The sequence below is a fragment of the Hemicordylus capensis genome, chromosome 3 (genome assembly GCF_027244095.1).
Source record: "Hemicordylus capensis ecotype Gifberg chromosome 3, rHemCap1.1.pri, whole genome shotgun sequence".
Classification (NCBI taxonomy): Eukaryota; Metazoa; Chordata; class Lepidosauria; order Squamata; family Cordylidae; genus Hemicordylus; species Hemicordylus capensis.
Genome location: NC_069659.1, coordinates 232,240,100 through 232,255,212, shown reverse-complemented (window position 1 = coordinate 232,255,212; position 15,113 = coordinate 232,240,100). Strand labels below are relative to the sequence as shown.

Below are 15,113 nucleotides of genomic sequence, written 5' to 3'. Positions count from 1 at the left end.
GAGATTCCTGCCCTCAACCTTCGAGAACCCACTGCTGGTCTGTGAAGACAATACTGAGTTAGATAGACCAGTATATGGCAATTTCCTATGTTCCTGTACTATCCTCAAACAAAGCCAAGGGTGCAGAGTGGAATGTTATGTGCAGTTGTATCTTCTAAAGGATGCTGTAGGCAGCTGAGCTTATGGTCCTTGCCAAATGTCCACCTATATATCTCTGTAGGTATACAAGTTAATTTACTTTAGTATCTTAATCCAAAGTGACATAGTTATCCTTAGAAGAGGATAGAGGCTGTCAACAGAAATCCCATTAGTGTTGGTATAATCTCACCACCTGAGAAATTAAAAAGTGTTCTAGTGGATGAGACCAAGGTTAAGGTATGAGACACTCAGAGAAATTTCATATTTTATGTGGCAATTCAGTTTGCTATAAATACACTACACTAGAACCAGCACTTCCTACAACAAACATATTTAGTGTTAAAAGGAGGTATGGATTTCTAAACATGCAGTGGACACACACTGGGGACTGATGGACAATCTTGACCCTACTGCAACTACGGATATTTATATACCACTCTTAAACAAAAGTTCTAAAAGCGGTTTATATAGAAAAATAAATAATACATAAATAAGATGGTCTCCTGTCCCCAAAGAGCTTCTTGTTAACTTCTTGTTAAGCCAACAAATCTTGTAATCTAACAAACTGAAGATAACCTTTCAGCCACATATTGTGATCTGCCAGCTACTTCTTGTTTCTGAAGTCCCAGGCCACCAAAAAAACAAAGCAGAAGGTTTATTAAGCACCTGGTGCACCACCATAGGTGGACTGTATTCTACTTGGCAGACCATAAGTTGTGGAGGCTTGTTTTATGTGTTTATCACAGAATAGACCTGTACAACACTATGGCAAATAAGACTGCAGTGTAGTGCGAAGTACCTATTGGACTATCTTCTTTGATCCCCAGCAAACATTCTATTCACCTGCAAGCCATTTCTTTTCTCTGTACCTGAGGGGAAAAGAGTAAATCCTTTTCTCTGATACATTCTGAGGCTTTACACACAATCCGTGTATAGAGCCTGGGAGGGTTCTGTGGGGAGAGCGGGCTTAGTCTGCTCTCCCCGCTGACGAGCAGCCACTCATTGCTGGGCAGCCAGATCGACCGTCCACACAACTACCAGCTCCGTCACTAATCTGGTAGGGGCTGCAGGGATCGGGGGTCGCCTGGCCCCCGGAAGTCCCAGGATGCCCCACGTGAGTGTGCAGGGCATCCTGGGGAGACCCCCAACACCAGGAGGCTTGTTTTAGCCTCCAGGCAGGGGTCTCCTCACAAGTCGCTGTGGTGCGGAGCCACACCATGGTGACTCACAACTGGGAAAATGGGGAAACGAAAGCTTGCTCTGCTAACCCAGTTTAAGGGGAGGGCTTCTTTGGTGGGCTAGCCACCAGAGAATCACTGGGTTCGCCCGCAAGCCTGGTGGTTCTCACGATGGGAGAAAACCGGGCTAGGCACCTTTAGCCCGGTTTTCTCCCATCGTGAGAATAGCCCCTCTAACTGGACTGTGAAAGTCTTATTCCTCCACCATGTGCTTTTTTAAAGCATCAAGTGTGACCCTAGAAAAAAGAGCTTTCGTATAATCAGCCAACATATTCCTGTTCACGCCTAGCTGCTAAACTGAATGCAGCATGTAAGTGAGTTAAAATGGTATATAAATAGTTTGTGATGGTATTTGTGATGCAGGGACACATCAATGGGGATATGGCAGAATCTTCAGGTAGACCCATGCTTTCTCTAGCTTTAATGAAACCCCTCTTTAAGAAAGAAAATAAGCTTATTAATCAACAGTTTTTGAAATTAAAAAAGAAGCCTAAACCAGGAAAAAGAGGTAAAGGAGAAGGATACCTGGAAGGTGCGTCTCTTTATGACTGGGGGTGGAGCCAGCCGCACTGAATTGAGAAGAGGCAATAGCTGAAGAAGATCGAACCAGAAGGTCACAGGGCAAGGGCCAAAGGTCACAAGGCAAAGGAGGTCAGTAGGGCACCAAAAGTCATACAGAACAGCCAATAAAGAAAATGGAAAGAGGGGAAAAAAGGAAAACAATGAAAGGATGTAATGAAAGTAAGTCACAGTTGAGAGACAAGAATGAAGGACAATGGAAAAGACATTTGTCATTGGGTACCTCTTGGCAAACCTCTGAGCTCTTCTATGTTAAATTTTAATTATATAAAACATACTGATATGGGATGCTTGGATCACTTATATTTGACTTTGGTAATTGTTTTCACTTTTCAGACTTAACAATACTCTAGTTTTAAAGTACTTTCAAGTTATGTAACTTGAGTACGTAAAGTAAAACTTACCAGTTGATTCAGCTTTCTTTCATTGTAAGAAAACACAGGTACTCCCTTTCTCACCTAAGGTGTCTGCCAGTAGCACTGTTGCTCTCAATTTGTTTATTCATATATTATTTATACTTTCTATTTGTGTTATGTCCTCCTCTTTACATCTCTTAAAGCCTTTTTAAAATTAATAGTTTGTACTTTTCTTATTGCCACAAATATTTTATTCCACTAACACTGTTTTGTTTGCTACTAGTTGATTTCATGGCAAATGTGCTAATAATTACACAGACATATGACTATAGAGTTATTATTCTGATTGCAACACAGGCTCATATCGACCCTTTCTTTCATCCCCTAGATAGGCTCAATGGTAATGAATAGGACCTATTTCATTCCCTGTTAGATGAAACTAGTCAAAATGTTAAATGCCTAATTTTTAAAATGCTTAATTTTAAAAATGAGAATGAACAATGGCTGAATAGATGAATGCAGAAAATATGGAAGATTCCTTCCAAGAAGATGCAGCTCCACATCTTGGTAGAAGTTTCACTCTCTGCCAAATCCAACTAGAGCAGTGTTCTCAGAAATCCATCCTATGTAGCATACAAGAACTTCATCTGAGACGGCTTCACTCTTTTAGGATCTTTCTTCAATTGTTACCTTATTATGTACCTCGTAAAAGTCCTTACTGTTGCCACATGACGTGCATTTTCCAACACTTTTCCAAAGACAAAGACTAATGTCCAAGGCATTCTACCCTGGGTTTCAAATTGTCATATTTTAGTACAACTTCTCCATGCTTGTCTTTTTAAAATCAAAAGACATGTGTTCCATGAAAAATACATCTGCTTCCCCTCACAAAAATAGTTCTTATAAAACAAATACATATGTACAATTGGACTTGCTGCCTGAAGTATTCACTACACTGTTCCAACACTGCATATGATTATCCCAGTTATTGCCACAGCTTGAGTCACTTCTGATTTTTACCAGAATAAATGCAAGAAAATCAGGTTTTACTAATGCTGAAAACCTCAGGTGTCTGTAAATTTTCTTTTGAGGCTGAGAGGTATGCCTGCAGGTCTCCCATGACAGCAACTGTGTACAATCCAGAGAGTACACTTTCTTCCACTTTAATAGGATTGCTTGCTCTTTAGTGCAATCCAAGTGCCAGTCTTGTTGCAAACTGAAATGTCATCACAATATTGCAGCACTACAGCCCAGCCCTTCTGGGTTGTTGGTTTAAAATAGAGAAATGTTGTGGAGGTAAAATTAGAAGAGTGAGCCCGGGATTAAGAAGGCCATAATCAACAGACCACAAAATTCAAAGACCACAGACAGAGGGGCACAGTGGACCACAGAAAGTCACTGGGAGCCCTGTAGTTCTCTCAGTAGGAGCTGATAAAGCCAGATAGAGAGCTGAAAGCCTGCATTACATGTGCTGTGGTTAAGGAACTACTGTTGAGCACATATGTCACTAGCAAGACTTTGGGATGCCATTCAGTCTATAGACATAGATTGTACAAATAACTTCCAAGTTCCAACCATAAATACATCTAAATGTTTTCTTCTAACGTCATGTCACCATTAAAAGCACAGGAGTGTCACAGTATCTGCAAGTTTTCCTCCATGAGGCAAACAGCAGCTATATGTGTGACTTCCATCAGAAAAATGGCATGAGGCAGCAGAAAAGGACTGACCATCCCCTCCTGCAGTGCTGCAGTACTGTTCCAAACATGGTCTTCTGCAGCTGTTTCCAGAGAGGGGGTTATGTTCTTTGCCCTACTGCTGAGGTCATGACAGCCTTAACCTTAACTTTATTTCAATTGTGGTTGAGCCTTTGTATGCTCAAATGTCGTGCCTTAAGATAATTCTTAGTGAATTTCAAGAAATGCTTGGGAGTTTGGGGGTCAGTGGGAGAACCCCTGCCACCTCCACTAAGAGTACTAAACCAGCCCCCCCCCAACTTTGGAAGTATTTTGCAGGCCTGAAAATGCCAAATAGCCCTCAATTTTTGCTTCCTATGAGGAGAGTTTGAAAATGGAAGGGCGGAGGGTGATCAGATCAGCCCTAATTCTAAATAGTTTATAAGACACTTTTTGCTATGTAAATCATCTTGTGGGGAAGTGTGTGTGTGTGTGTGTGTGTGTGTGTGTGTGTGTGTATGTGTGTGTTGAGCATTACTGTAAGCTCTTAAAAGTATTTTCAGGTACAAATCATGTGAAAACCAACTGGTCTGGACATACTCTTAAGACCACTGTTTCCTCTAACAGGGATTCCCAGATGTTGTTCACTATAACTCCCGCATCCCCAGCTTCAGTGGCCTTTGGCTGGGGCCAAAGTAAGACCAGTTCTTACTTTGCATTTAGTTCTTGAGTGCACAAACATATAATTAAATGTGAAGGAAACAGCATGTTAAGTTATTTCCTGATAGCCACTTCCAAATATCTTAAAGGGATACATGCTGAATTTTGCAATTGTGATCCTGCTACCCTTCATAGTTATACAAAATGCTTGAGCATGTGATGTAAAAGTGAGAATTGGGCCTAAATACATTATTCTGAAATCTCTATTTACCACTATTAGAAACTGAGTGGAGGATGGTTGAACTGGCATGATTATACTATAGAAAATGAAACGTTTGCCTTTCCTTCCAGTGAAAATCCAGAGTCTGTTAGTAAGATATGCTGTATGTATTTTACATCTATTCTTCTTCCTTTCCCAGAACTGCCACCCCAGTGCCCCAGAGGCATATTATTGGATTTTATTGTTGAGAAAGTGCAATATTGGATCCATCTCCTTGGGGTTTTTTTGCAACAGGATTGGTTGAAGTTAAACCGTTTACCCACAAACCTTCAGTGTAAGGATCTGATTAGAACGCAGAGCTGCGAGTGTAGTACTTAGGTATTCCTAGGGGGACAGTGAAGACACATTGACATAGAACTGGGTCAAATTAGATTTGCTACACCATCAACAGCAAATTAAACTTTACTATACCAAACCTACTCTGAAATCAAGTTGAAATCCCAACCAGGTCTACACTAGGGATGTGCAAAAAATGGGTTTTGCTTCAAGATCGAAACAAAACACAGATGGATGAAAAGTTTCATCGGAACAGCGGTCAACCCAGTTGTTTCAAAGAAACAAACCTCGAAACATTTCGAGTGTTTGGGCCATAAGGAACAATGGCGAAACTCGAAACACCCATTGTTCCCCATGGCTAGCTCCTAGGGACACCAAAGTAAGTTGGGTGGTAGGGCATGATGTGTGCTATCTACCACTTAACCCACATAAGAAATGGGCAAGCAGGCACTTTTAAACAAATTTTAACCTTTTCCCCAAACTGCCATAGGATCCCAAGCCAACTGGAAGCCAGTGCCAGAAAACCAACCAGCATGGAAAAGACAGGCCTCTAAAATGACACTTGTAATGTCAAAATGTTTCAAATCAAAATGGGGTTGTTTTGTTTCAAGCTCGAAACAGGCCCTTTATTTAGGGCATTTTGTTTCAAGCCTGAGATGCTCGAAATGGCCTGTTTTGAGTGGAAATGTTTCAGTGTCAAAACATTTTGCATATCCCTAGTCTACTCGTGCAAATATTGCCATTCTGCTTGCTGTAGTTACCTCATCCGTTCTCATGATTTATTTGTATACCACATTCATATTGTATAACTTCTTGATGTGTTCACTTCCTCTACACAGTATCAGCTTTCCTAATGTGTTGCTCAAGAGAGGGACCTTGTACTACACGACAGTGAGATTGGGTTTTCAGACCCTGCTTTGCTGGCAGTGGAGGAAAAGGGCAACCCAGGCCATGGATCAGTTCATACACCATAAAAATGTCTGTCACAAACACAGTGGTCACAAGGCTATATTCCAGAAACCCTGAGCAAGCTAAAAGTAGTTTCTATATATATTATTTTCTTTCTCTGTTTAAAATCAAGGAATTTGGTTATTCTGAAGCAATGAAATGAACATTCATTCAGATTTAAAACCACAAAGAAATGTCATGAAGGCAATCAGCAATCTGCAAAATATTATTAACTTTAAGAGCACCAATTATGAAGCTGGAAATTGTGACTAGTGTACTTAGTGTAGAATCTAGAGAATGAAAAGTTATAATACGCAAGGACCAGGCAGTGGAGTAAAATCAATACAATTAAGAATTTAATAAAGAAAGCATCATACTGTAGTTATTCTATACAGCCAAACAATCCAGCCTGCTTCCCAGTCATCCTGCTTGTTGTGTGTATGCTACATCCCACAATCCAAGAGTGGACTAGGCTGTAACAAAGCATTATTCAAAAACAGACCTGGATTAAGAAATGTATTTCTTCTTACACTACGCTTAGTCCATCCAAGCTTTCAAGCTAGCATGAAACACCACGATTCCAAAAATCATAAATCTTTGCAAAATTAATGTGAAAAATCACACGTTAAGCTGTTTTAAACAAGTCTTTTGGCTTAGAAGCTTTATGGAGCAGTTTCATCACCAATTCACTTATAGTAACTTAAAAAAAGAAAAGAAAAACCTAACATTTTCATAATGCTTTTGATTAGTGTTGATAAAAAGCTCACCCTGCTGGCTGCCTTTTATAGGTGTCAAATTGTTCACACCACCAGAAACAAAAAACAGGTTTGGCATTAACATAGCACAGGAAGGGTAAAGTACTCTTCTTGCAAAGCTTCATCCGAACATTTCCACCTTAATTTATGATCTGCTTTGATCTACTTCCTACTCTTATAATCTGGATTCCCTGGAATGGAGAGAACCCTGTGTGATGGGATGATAGAATTCCTTCCATTCTTATTCTAGTATTCACTAATGACAATGTTGAAGCTGCCACCCTTTTCTTTTTGTGGTCCCATGTTATGTTTAAGCCCTTGTTACTCCTCTTCCATTTATCATTAACCCCTGCTAACTTGGAAAAGAGGCACCTTTTAACATGATGATCCTCTTTATGTAGTCGAGGGAGAGTAACTGGCTCTATCCACCCCCAGCACATTACCTCCAGTGACCTTTGCTGGATGCTGGTATCTATCTTGTGTTTCTTTTTATAGATTGTGAGCCCTTTGGGGACAGGAATCCATCTTATTTATTTATTTATTATTTCTCTGTGTATTCTCCTGAGCCATTTTTGGAAGGGCGGTATAGAAATCAAATATCTAGCTAGCTGGCTAGCTAAGATGTACCTGTCGCTAATCCTGTGCATGGCAACTCTTGTGAGATTTCCTGGCAGGGCAGAACAGAGGAGAGCACAGCAGGAGAAGCCTCTCTCTGAGACAGTCTGCCGAGGAGGGAGGGAGGTCGAGGAGGAAGCGGTGGCGCTACTGCGAGCCAGTGGGAGAGCACATGTTGGAGCCAACCACCCGCCTCCTCGTGAGGAGGACGGCAGAACAGATGGCGGCACGGGGGCAGGGGAGAGAATGAACTGGCTGAAGGGATGTGGGGAGCGTGAGCAAACTGGCTGAAGGGCTGGGTGGATGGGGAGAGCAAACTGATCGAGGGGATATCGGGGGAGAGCTGACTGAAGGGATGGAGATGAAATGAACGCAGGCAGGGAGCCGGATCAGTTGCGGAGGGGTGGGGGAGAGGGAGAACTAGGAGTGCGGATGCTCTGCATCGGGTCAGCTAGTTGTGATTAATTCCTTTATGTCCTGATGTTCTGAGGGCACTGCTTTCCACCTTGATCAGTGTGGGCAGTTTGAAGCCAAGAATGGTAACTGGACCCAGAACACTGCTCAAGCAAAGAATGATTTTAGCTTAAGAAAAACCCCACAAAACCCTGTAATGATCTATTGACACTGCCTTTCTAAATAAACATAGTTGGTTTATTATTGTAAGTTAATGGGCCAGAACACACAACCAATCAACCAGCCTTTGCTGGTTGCCTCAGATGCCTCTGAAATGTTTGCCATCTACATCTGACTTCGTACCAGAGTTTTGGATCAGCAGCAGTTCCATACCTCTCTGGGATGAGGGCCAGATCTTATGTCTATTTATCAAGGAATGTTTCAAATGCTAAATAGAAAGTGTTTAAACTTTTGTCCCTGTTATCATTGCAGCTATGTATGATGCCTTTCCAATGGAGTTCTAATGGCTTTCCATTGGAAATGAAATGAATATTAGTGTTTGTTTATGCCTGATTAAATCTAACATTTTAAACCCCTGTTCTTCGGATATACTCCTTTCTTTCCTGATACTGATGCATGCTGGATTTGAGAGGATAAGAAAGCAAATGGAGTGCTTCCTTGGCTTAATGAAATTAATTGCAAAGTATGTGTCAGCCCCCCCACCCCCTCAAATGCCTCCTCCACAATTCTTGCAGCCAGGAGTGCAAACAATTAATTGGTGTCCATGGGGGGGAAAGGAGATGTTGCCTTGCAATGATCCCAGAAGAGGGCTTGTAATGGGAGTGAGACTGTCTTTCTTTTCCTTTTAGTAAATGCATAAAGTTAAAGAGTACTAACAATTTTCTGGATTTTCAGCTGGAAATAGGATTTTCTGCGAGTGGAGTGGTGGTGTCAAGCACTTTTGTCCCCTTAATCAACATGCTGTTGATTCTGGGCTTGCAACATTCTTTTCTGAACTAGACAGACATTCCACAGGCACATTAAAGGTACAGAAACCCTGAGGTCATTCTCATGACCAAATGGGAGAGGGGGGAGAGCTGGAAGGACATCAGAAACCTAACTTCCCGCTCCCACATTACCAGAGCCCAATCAGGGCTCTGCTGTCCACACACCCACACAAGTGGCATGGCAGCGAGCCCAGCAGCGATTGGGGGAAGGAATCTGGGGCCACCAGGCATCCCACAATGCACCGCGTGAGCAGTGCAGTGCATTGGGAAAGCGCCATGCTGCCTGGCTGCTCCTCCCCACCCTGGCTCTATGACAAAGATAGCTACCGGCCTACCGGAGTTCCACACAACCACTGAGTGAAGTAGGAAGCCCATGTTTATCCTCCTACCTCACACTTTAAGCCTGGATCAGGGATATCCAGGGGAAGAGCAGTAGGATCAGGAGTGATCCTGGGGGTGCAGGCGATCAGCCCTACCTGGGCCTGCTCTGTCCTATCCAGGTAGGGCTGGTCATGAAGAAACTTCCTGTCTAGGACTGCTTCTGACAACCCTCATCAGTTCCTAGAGACCCAAAATTCTTTTCAAATCTTAATATACTTCCAGACCTAGGGAGAACAACCCAGTTCATTTGTTGGGGCACTAGTTCTTAGATTAGGAAGTGATGTGGTTGAACATCTCCCCTGGCTCCATCTCCTACTACTACAGGAAGCTGAACGTGAAAGGATCACTGTAGAATTCATCATCTAGTTGTCTCCCTTTCATGCAATTACTGTTGTAATGGTATGGGATGGAACCATCAGACAGCAGCAGTCATACCACACACGCCAGTAACTTAAGAACTGTCCGGAGTGTCCCATTTATATCCCTATCCATACCCTCTATTACCCTTATCCTGGCATTACTGTGGGTCAGAAAACAAGATATTGACATATTTCTGACTGGGCTAGATCTCATATGCTTGCAAAAAGCAATTTATTAACAAGATGTTAGGGTCAAATAGATCCCAATTTAATCATAGTAAAAAAGAAAAAATATTTGATCATTATACCAATTTAATGTATTAAGGAGTACTTTAAAAAGACACACTGAAGCATAGAACTTTAGAGGTGGTATCTGGAGTCTACAATTACCCTCAGTTTAATTTCCATGGGGTCTAGCTGACCCTTGATAGCTTACTGGTTCACTTTTTGCTTAACCCAAAATCTCCTGTTGATATAAATAGGGGGGAAACAATATATCAGTTGCATCAACATTAGGAGAGGAGTCTGAATCTTTTTGGTGCCTCTTTGAAGGGTGCTGAAACAATTCGGCTCCATGCTGCTGAAACATTTTGGCACGGGGTGAGGGGTTTCCTGAAGGAGAGGTAGGCAGGTCTTACCTGCCCATCCCCCCAGCTTCCGCTGCCCTGCACCGCCCCATCGTGGTGCTGTTCAAACCGAAGCATTTCTGTGAAAGTGGCAGCTCATGCCGCTGTCTCATGCCGCTGTCTGTCACAGCTCATGCCGCAGTGCTGCAGTGACTGGATGCTTTCCCCAGCATCCCTCGCGTGACGTCGGCACGAAAATGCCATCGATGCATGAGCCGACCCCATTTGTGGGGCCAGCAAACAGCATCGATGCCGGGTGAGGAATGCTGGGGGCACGGTGTTTTAAGGAAACAGCAGCATAGGCTGCCCCTTTCACAGGAATCTTTGGTTTGAACAGCGCCACGATGGGGCAGTGTGGGGTGGCGGAGGCTTGGAGGATGGGCAGGTAGGACTTGCCTGCCTCCTCTTAAGGAAACCCCTCGCTGCCCTTGATATGGTGCTGAAGTAATTCAGTGCACATCCCTAATCAACTTAAAGAGCTTTCACTTTGCAGAAGCCATTTAGGCCCCCAGTACTTTGGATACACAGTGTAACTATTTTAATGCCATATTTAAAACAACAACCTTTTAATGGCAGCAAAATTCATAATATCTAAAACATGGAAAAGAAGAAGGCAATCCTCTATTACAGAGTTATTTGACAAAATATGGAAGCTCAAGGTCATGGATAAAATATCATCACATTAAAAGTTGCATGTACTCAATGTATAGAGCGTATTTTCTTGAGAGATGGTTATTCAGTTTCATAGATAGAAATAAACTCCCATATGCAAGACCTCAAAGATTTAATCCAATACTCTTTTGGCTAGAAGGTATCCCATACAATTCTGATATTTATAAATTATATTGAAAAGTCACAAATTAGGCCATGGGCAAAATGCATTATTATTAGAGTCTTATTGCTATTCTCATTTACATGTATATTAACTGGTGAGTGTAGCTGATACTTGATTACAAAGTGAAATGCCTCAGAAGATTAGAAGATATTGAGATTCAAAACAACTGGGCCTCCTTGCCTGAGTACTGCAAAGTAATAATGTCTAGGGTGGGTCTTCTTCCTGCTGCTCATCTGTCCCCCATCTCCTTTAGCAAGTTTCGCTGGGCGTTTACGAGAGCTAAGTTCAATGCTCTCCCCGTGTTACTATTTGGGAGATTTCATGGCCTACTTGTGGAGGAACATCAGTGTAGTTGTGGTTCATGTGAAATAGAAACTAATGCACACATCCTATTACATTGTTACATCAGGAGATCAGGCAATGTTTATTTTTTCCCATAGTGTCTAGATTGTTAGATCAATCAGATGACTATTTAGCTAAATTTTTGCTTTCAGACAAGGATTCTTATGTTTCTAATTCGGTAGCAAGGTTTTGTTATATTGCTTCTAGATTGTATAAAGGGGAACTACTCTATGTATAAGTTCACTATTCTGTATCTTGTACCTTGTACCTTGTATTTTGTATTTTTTGGTTGTTTGGTCGATGGCCATAAATAAATTACTACTACTACTGCTGCTGCCGCCTCAGAATTCTCAATTTTTTGTTCCTGTATATGTGACGTAACTTGAGAACACTTGTTCCTTTTTTTAAAAGAGGGAGTTTTTTGGAAAATGAAAATAAAAAAGTTTTTAAAAATGCCCCCCTTTAACCATGGGAGGAGGAATGAAACCACAAAACAACTGAGCCCTTTATGGGAAGGAAATTAATTTGCACAGATTAAGAGAAGGAATCTTGACACAAAATAATCTCTTTTGGGGTCAGTTGTGCTCCCCACCTCCTGTTAATCCCAGCATAGGTGGTTGAGATGTGAAATCCTTCCTGGGAATCTCTGCTCCCTTCTTTGCCAATAAGATAAATGAGGCACAACATGTCTATTATGGGAACGGGGAAGACTACAGGAACAAGTGAAGGACCTTATTAGTTGGCATGGTCTATATTTCCATAGAAGCCATTCAAATAAACATGGAGTTAAACAGGGAACAAGAAATGTTACTTTAAAAAAATATGTGCTTACCCTGTGTGGATAATCTCCACATTGACCCTGCAAAAGGAGAGGATTAAACAGAAAATAGTTTAAATCATGAATGCTCTAAACCAAAATAAACTCAAAGGGACAGGTTCACAGCAGGTGCACTGTTGGCATGATTGCATCATTTTCAGCTGGGATAATGTTAGTATAAACATACTGGGAACTGGCCTGCTAGACAGTAGCTTTCTTGCCACACAATGAGCCCTTTTTCACAACCAGTGAGAAAGGGAAATAGAGTTAGTGGGGAGGAACCCCTGAAGAGTTTACCTCCCTATAGATGAGCAGTTTCCTTTCCTTGGGCAGGCAGGTTGCCCTCCCAGACAAGCACCGGCTATTGCCGGTAGCTCCAAGGGTCGGGGTGCCAGGATGCCGGGATGCCCTGTGTGTTTCCCTGCCCCCTGGAGCTCCAATAATGCACCGCATGAGTGTGCAGTGCATTTTGGGGGTTCCCCCTCCCTTCCCTGAGAGCGCCACAGTCTGCTAGCCATGGCTGCTTGCAGCTGCAGCTGACAGACGATTGAAAAAAAAGAAGTTAAGGGAGAAATTGCTTCCTTAACCTCTTTTTAGAGGGAGGCTCCATAGGCGGGTTTGCCGTTGCGGTGCCATACTGGTACGTACCAATCCCGGCGGTACACACGGACGTGCAAAACCAGGCTGGGCTTCCTTAGCCCAGTTTTGCACACACAAGTGAATAGCCTCACTTTCTATTGTACTCATTCAACTAATGTGGTCTGTTTTCACCCATGTGGTTGTCCTGATTCCTTTTAATCATTAGTATAATTGACCATATATGTGGTGCAGTATGGACACAGATGCTGCTGTACCACTAATTCTGAACTGGTCAACTTATAGTTCTTCATTTTTCTGCAGTCAGTATTTTCTTAACTTGCAAGGAGAAATTTTGCTTGCAACATCCCTATATATCAAGTAAATGTGTGGTTCTGTTCATGGATTCAGATTACAAAGATTTATTTACTTACTTACGTACTTATTTATTAACATATTTTTGTACCGCACAAAACATGTGGTTTACAACAAAGCAAAATAAACGACAACAGAAAACATTAAAACATTAGTTAAAACAAAATAAATGACAACAGATGACATTATTTTCAAAGTGATTGCTGTAATAAATAAAGCCACTGTGGATACTGAGATCGTTCATTTAGGGTCTGAAACCTTCACTGAAAGTGCCATACATAGCTCAGTGATGGAGCACATGCTTTACACAGAGAAGGGCCCAGGTTCAATCCCTACCATCTCAATTTAGGACTAGGAAAGGCTCCCACCTGAAGCCCTAGAGAGCATCTGCCAGTCAGAGTAGGCAACACTGACCTAAATGGGCTAATGGTTTTACTCATTTTAAGGCAGCATCATATGTTTTTTACGTGAGCAGGGAATTCCAGGTTGGGTTAGTCAAAATTTCTGGAATTATGTTTTAAAGTGAGTAAAAATCCTCTTTGGCTTTCTCATGAACTGTACCAATCTTACCTTTTCTCCTTTTTGTCCAGGGGGGCCCTATGATACAGAAGGAAAGGAAAGAAGGAAAGTAATATATATATCATGGTGGTAGGGAATGCTGAAAAAAGAAGTATGAGCAGAAAGTGTTAGCACAAGTACTTACTGGCTGCCCTTTTGGACCAACTGGGCCCTAAGAGGGGGAGGAAACCCCAAACAAACATTATATTAATTGATAAACAACCTGATCAACATTACGAATCTGGCAGTACACAGTGAGGTGAGCAAAAGCAGGCGGGGCTCCCTTAGCCCGGTTTTGCTCACTCTTGAGAGCCAGCGGTCTTGAGGATGAACCCCGTGGCTCCATGGCGGCAAGTCCGCCTATTTAGCCACCCTCTTAAATGAGGTTAATGGAACGAGCGCTCCGTTAACCTTGTTTTCCTGGCTGTATGCCTGCCACGGCTGCTTGCAGCCACAGCGGACACACTCAGTGGGGAGGGAGGGGGGAGGGGATCCCAGAAATGCACAGTGCACTCACGTGGTGCATTACTGGGGCTCCGGAGAGTGGAGCGCCGCATGGCGGCGATTTCCTTCACCCGGCCCCCGGAGCTGCCGGGTGAGGCATGGTGCAGCATGGGCGGCCCGCAGGAGAGACGTCCAGCGACAGGTAATTGATTGTCTGTGGGGAGAGTGGGTCAAAGCCACTCTCCCCACAAACCTCCCCTTGGCACTCCACACTGCTCATGTGAAACACCTCAATGTGTAACCAAGGACAAAACACTGGTATTAAAAAAAAAAGTTGTCTGCACCTTCCTTTGGGATAATTCTAATCCAGATGATTTTATTACTGTACATGATCAGACATATTTAGGATTCTTCAGGTTAGAGTTAATAACTGGGTCCTTTACAGATATTTCAAATTCTGCATGCAGGCTTAGGGAAAGTCCACCAGCGGCGTTTACACACATGGCCGCTAGTTTGAATCTCCTCCAGAATGGAGTTTGAGTCCACATATCAGCTGGATTTACTCCAAAGTCGCTGCAGGCTACAAGTTCAGACATGACTCTGTTTTCCCTCGAATCATGGCTGCACATTCTGGCTTAGCCTGAATTATGTCTAGTGTTAAAAAATCCTCTATTTTCAGCAGAGAGGAGCAGAGGAAATGCGAATGGTCCATTTAATGCTGCAAATTCAACAGCTCCAAATCTGCTCTGAAGCAGATTCGCGATTCCGATAACCCGCAGCATGAAGCCATGTCTGAATAACTCTCAGGAGTTCAGTAAAACTCTTCCCCTTGTTACCTGCCTCTTTGCCTCAGACTGCAAAAATAGGGGGCTTTTCAAG

At 42.6% G+C, this 15,113-nt stretch overlaps 1 protein-coding gene across 11 annotated transcripts in view; it reads right to left on the bottom strand.

Annotated features, from left to right (window-relative positions):
- COL13A1 (collagen type XIII alpha 1 chain) overlaps positions 1-15,113 on the bottom strand; it is a 184,874-nt gene that overhangs the window by 116,199 nt on the left and 53,562 nt on the right. For 8 of the 11 annotated variants that reach the window (XM_053304228.1, XM_053304224.1, XM_053304226.1 and 5 more), the window contains exons 7-11: positions 13,936-13,962; positions 13,803-13,829; positions 12,297-12,323; positions 5,195-5,251; positions 1,902-1,967 (exon numbers count right to left, since the gene is read on the bottom strand). In XM_053304228.1, coding sequence (XP_053160203.1) covers positions 1,902-1,967; positions 5,195-5,251; positions 12,297-12,323; positions 13,803-13,829; positions 13,936-13,962 — 204 coding nt within the window. The remainder of the gene's footprint in view (positions 1-1,901; positions 1,968-5,194; positions 5,252-12,296; positions 12,324-13,802; positions 13,830-13,935; positions 13,963-15,113) is intronic. The other 3 variants (XM_053304233.1, XM_053304229.1, XM_053304234.1) reach the window with 3 other exon arrangements.